Below are 5,115 nucleotides of genomic sequence, written 5' to 3' on the forward strand. Positions count from 1 at the left end.
TGCCGCTATGATTATATGTTGTTTTGTGTAAGATCTTTAGCAAGTGACAAAGCTTTGCCACGCGACATTACTTCAAGGATCGACAGGTCACCTACACTCGCTTGAGCAAAGTTGCCGCTCCACAATAAACACCATCGGCACCAATGCAAACCGCACTTGATGAATCAGATACCAGTGTTTTCGACAAAGCCCCATGTACCTTCAACTTTGCATAACCCGTCGGTGGTGAGATCGAGCAAGCACGGACGGCTGCAATCGTCGCTTGCAGAGGGTTTTTGGGTGTCCTTCAGAATTATTTTTTCAGATCACTGAAAAACATTACTCGCTCCAAATGTCCACTTTGTTAAGTTTTTTTTTTCAGGTCTCCACTTTGTTAAGATGGGACGGCTTAGGCCCACCACTTTTGAAAATGCAGAGGGGTCATTTTAGCCCATATATTAGATGGGCTTTTGCAAAATCCGAGCAGCGCTTTCAGTTTCTTTCGGCCCTTTTCGGCCCCTTATCCACATCTGCAACTCCCACATCTCCTCCCTTCCCACCAAACCCAGCGCCATGCCACTGCCGCTGCCCGCCGTGGGCACGGGCCCCGCGTCGGCGATAGGTCCGGTCACCGCCGCCGCGGCAGCAGCACCCCTTAGATATCGTCCCATACGACTCCGCGCATCCCCATCGACAGCTTCCTCTCCTTCAACCTCTGCGATCTCCAGCTCGCCGCCCCCGCCGTCTGTGAGGCATTCCCGCAAACACCTGGCGGGCAGAGGCAACGCCCCGGCGAGGCCTTCCAAGGACCGGGTGTTCTTCCTCGACGTAAACCCTATATGCTTCCGTGGCTCTCAGCGTAGCCTCAGCGCCTTCGCGCGCTGGCTCGCGCTCTTCTTCACGCACGTCAGCCTCCGCGACCCCGTCGTCGCCGTGAGTACACCCTCCCAGACCCTACATAGGAGTCGTTTTGTGTTTTTGAATTCTTAATTATACCTCGATGCGATAGGTCTTCGATGGGGCAGGCGGGAACGACTACCGGAGGCGGCTGCTGCCGTCCTACAAAGCGCACCGGACTCGTGGCGTGGGCACCGGTGCCGATTCACGCGTGGTTGATGTGCTCCGCGAGTGCAATGTTCCGGTGGGTGGACCAGAGATGACAAACAGTCGTGTTAATTGCGCAATCAGCAATGCTCTCTTTGTCACAATTCTGATCCTAATCTTTTTGTGAACGGCAACCTCAGATTGTGCAAGTGGATGGATATGAGGCAGATGATGTAGTCGCTACCTTGACAGAGCAAGTATTGCAGAAAGGTTATAGAGTTGTCATTGGCTCACCAGACAAGGACTTCAAGCAGTTGATATCTGAAGATGTTCAGTTAGTTATGCCCATTCCTGAGATTGGTCGATGGTCCTTTTATACACTGAGGCACTATGTTGCACAATACAAGTGCGATCCAACTGTAGATTTGAGCCTCAGTGAGTATATATCTTGTAGGATAATCTGCAAGTGTTCATTTTTGTTTTCACCATTTGCAGTCTGGTTCTATCTTTTCAACTTATGAATCAGAAGTTATGTTGTGTAGGATGCTTTATGGGTGATGAAGCGGATGGTGTTCCCGGAATCCAGCATCTGGCTCCTGGTTTTGGTCGCAAGACTGCAGTGAAACTACTGAACAAACATGGTTCATTAGAAAACTTACTTAAAACAGCTGCAGTTAGAACTGTAGGCAAAGAGTATGCCCAGGATGTTCTAGTCAAGCATGCAGATTACCTGCGGAAAAACTATGAAGTTCTCAGCTTGAAGAGGTATGGAGTTTTTTAAAGAACACGCAGAACTTTTTCCATATCTTCGCACATACTCCCTCCGTTCCTAAATATAAGGTGTATTATTATTTCAAAAAGACAAACTTGTCTAACTTTGACCGAGTTTGTAGACCAAAATATCAAGGTCTAGAATACCCAATCATTATCACTAGATTCATCATGAAATGTATTTTTGTATTTTATATATTTGGTATTGTAAATCATTATGTATTTTGCTATAATGTTGGTCAAACATAGACATGGTTTGACTTTTTAAAAAACTAATACACCTTATATTTAGGAACGGAGGTAGTATATCCAATAACTTTGAATTGTGGAGTCGGTGTAAATATTATATAGCTTTGTGTACTATTAATGTATGGAGCTAGCCTTCTATTTTTTTGCCAAGCAAATGTGCAAATGTAGTAGCATACTGGAAGTATGGTTACAGTCTTGCTTACAGATATGTCTTTCCAGTTACAGTAATGCTGAACTGAATTCTTGGCGGCGTATGAAAACATGACTTGCTACTTTCTCCTCAAACAGGGATGTAAATGTTCAGCTTGATGTCAGATGGTTATCTGCAAGGGACACTTGTAATGACACCAGTGTGTTATCTGACTTCATTCTTAAATTCAGTGAAGGATAGAAGCTAAATAGCAGGTAAAAAGACTGGCACCAATTCTGTTTCTTCCTCAAGCTTTATTTACCATCAATAGTTAGATAAGGCAGTCTCTTTACAAGTTGCTTGGCAAGCGAATTGTAGTCACAGATTATTATTTGTAATAATACTGAAATTGAAGTGTTCTTAGACTGGCAATTCAATGCGTAAATTTACTCATTTATAGTCAAAAGCACCCTGCATTTTTTTCGAGTAAGCAAATAGCGTACCGTATTTTTATAGAAGGCAGCAAATGAATTTAAAGGATCCGGTTTTCCTTATAAACTGGATCACTCTCCTGGCATTATGGCCACTTTGGGTAATATATTCAGGTGGAGGGACTCCTCCCCCGGTGATTCTCGATTTTTCTTTTACAAGATAGCCCGTCGGCATTGCATACGATTCAACAGGTCAACACCACACCATAGAACTAAGCAAGATTACTGTCTCACAAAACTATCTAAAACACACCGCACCAGCAGCCTTCCGGTCTTTAAGCTCACCCCTAATGGGCCAAATTCAATGTTTTGACCCTTGTGCGTAAGTTGGACAGGATCCGACCCTGCTTTGTAAAAATTTGGGAGTCTGGCCGTTTTTCCTACCGCCGAGGTCGATGGTGGTAGGATAAAACAGCTTACCGCTAATGGCTCTGACGGTAGGGTTGAAGGCAGAGACAGTTGGCCGTTGGTTGTTGCTGACGTGGATAAAAAGCTTACCGCCAGACATGATCGCTGTATGTTGTTATGCCCTACCGCCACCTATGAATTTTAACTGTTCAAACCCTAACGCCAAGATCGATGGCGGTAGAGTATAACAGCCTACCGACAGGAGCCTCGGCGGTAGGGTTGGATAGCAAAGGCGGCAAGCCGTTTAGCTGCGCTGAATTGGATAAATTTGGTAGTCTTTTGTAACTTACCGCCATCGACCCGACCGTAGAAAAGGGTCAGATCCGGAAATTTTATCAAACCAATATCTTGGTCAACTTTCGCAAAATGGTCAAAACAGCCAATTTGACCCCCTGATGTCCTGGAAACAGAAACTTGGTAGCCCCTTGTCATGTGTGGTTGATGTCCTGGAATAAACCGAAAGCGGTACTTTCTGGTAGCTGCTGGCTACTGTCTGTCATTTAACAGAAGGGCCTTCAATTTTTACCATAGTATGCAGCATAAGCATGCAGACTACTATTACGGTTCGCTTGCGGAGTCATTCATGGTCTGAACATGTCAGAAATAGTATCCTTCTGGAACGACTATTGTGTGGCTTCGGTTATATCATCACTCGGTGTGTGTTTATGGCAATTCTAGGTTTCAGAACTGGAACCACGGAAGCTGTGTCTAACCAACCCACGCCGTTTTCATCTCGTCGAACGAGCAGGAAGGTGATGCTGGGTACAAGATGCAGGCGGAGATGTGGTCCAGGAGCAGCATAGTACTCATACTACAGTAGTACGTGCAGGTGCAGCGTCACAGTGACCCATCGTCTCACCCGAAGACAGACATCGGACATGCTACCTCAGCTTTTTTTGTCATGCTAGTAGCATATCTTAAAGAGCATCTGCAGAGATTCAACAAGGGCGAGCATCTGCTGGCAGATCTCATCTGATGTATGTATGTATCCTCGGATGCTACTTACTACGCGATGCTGCTAATTGAATACCGTGTTGGTCTAGGTCCGTGGGACGCTGGCCATGGCAAAATCTAGCGCGAGGCTTTGCTGTGGTCTGGATGACTCTGCATGATAAACCTGCTGTGCTTGTATCTTTTTCTTTCGTTGATCGGTTCAGTTTGATAATGGAGAGTTTCACGACGGGCCCGCGGCCGCGGAAATGATTCAGAAAGAGCATCTCGCTGCCTCGAAAAGCATGGCCTGGGGCTGTGGATCTCCGGGACTTGATCGCTCCTGACTTATTAGAGGATCTTCAACAGTCCGTATGTTGAATCGTTGGTATAAGTGTCCACATCAACAACCAACAACACATCATACAAGCTCTTCAATGAAGTGTATGTTAATCGGATGTAAAATAACTAAGCGGGTCCACTAAATAGTGAAGAAATAACCATGATTGCCTCGGAGCTTGTGCGTGAACCGTTGCTTCAAGTTCATACGATTTCATTCTTTCTCTTCTTTTATTATGTGCCATGTCATCAAAATCATCTATGTGACAATTTTACCAACAATGATCATACAGGCATTGGAGATGCCCTTATGCAGAGGCTCCAAAAAAACGGCAGCGCGGACAGTGGAGCATCGGTCTTGCGACCGTTGCCACTGAAAAATGGAATCCAAGGTCCAGCCTAGGAACGGATTCAAATGCCAGCGCTCCGTTCTAAAGAATCTAGCCGAGTCTGAGCGGTCACAAGTTCCAGCTACGTGACCTTCTCAGGCAAGAAGACAGGTTCGGTTTCAGAATGCACTGCTGTCTGTTTTCCCCTTCTTGTTTTCCCATCGTGCTCGACCTCGCACAAAATGGCCTGCCATTGCGAACACCACATATACTGTTACCCGACCACGGGATTTGCTAGGGTTTGCAGCTGGTTTCGCCAAACGGGGTTACTGGGGTCGAGCGAGCAGCGCTTTTTTTCCGGTTCCCCAGATGCTGGAGTAGTGGCGGTGCACTTTAGAATTCATTCATTCATTCATACCCCGATCTTCACTGCATACGAGTAGTA

General features: G+C 46.0%; 1 protein-coding gene across 2 annotated transcripts; it reads left to right on the forward strand.

The window, feature by feature from the left end:
* Positions 1 to 489: 489 nt before the first annotated feature.
* On the forward strand, positions 490 to 4,288 carry LOC123444761 (5'-3' exonuclease). Of its 2 annotated transcripts, none has more exons than XM_045121595.1 (6): positions 490 to 912; positions 989 to 1,120; positions 1,224 to 1,458; positions 1,566 to 1,788; positions 2,332 to 2,448; positions 3,751 to 4,288. In XM_045121595.1, exons 1-5 carry the CDS (start codon positions 553 to 555, stop codon positions 2,432 to 2,434), a joined length of 1,053 nt encoding a protein of 350 aa, XP_044977530.1. In that variant the 5' UTR covers positions 490 to 552; the 3' UTR covers positions 2,435 to 2,448; positions 3,751 to 4,288. The 2 variants fall into 2 exon arrangements, with proteins under 2 accessions (XP_044977530.1, XP_044977531.1); XM_045121596.1 differs by having other exon boundaries at positions 3,821 to 4,288.
* The last annotated feature ends 827 nt before the right edge of the window (positions 4,289 to 5,115 follow it).

This window comes from Hordeum vulgare, chromosome 3H (assembly GCF_904849725.1).
Source record: "Hordeum vulgare subsp. vulgare chromosome 3H, MorexV3_pseudomolecules_assembly, whole genome shotgun sequence".
Taxonomy (NCBI): domain Eukaryota; kingdom Viridiplantae; phylum Streptophyta; class Magnoliopsida; order Poales; family Poaceae; genus Hordeum; species Hordeum vulgare.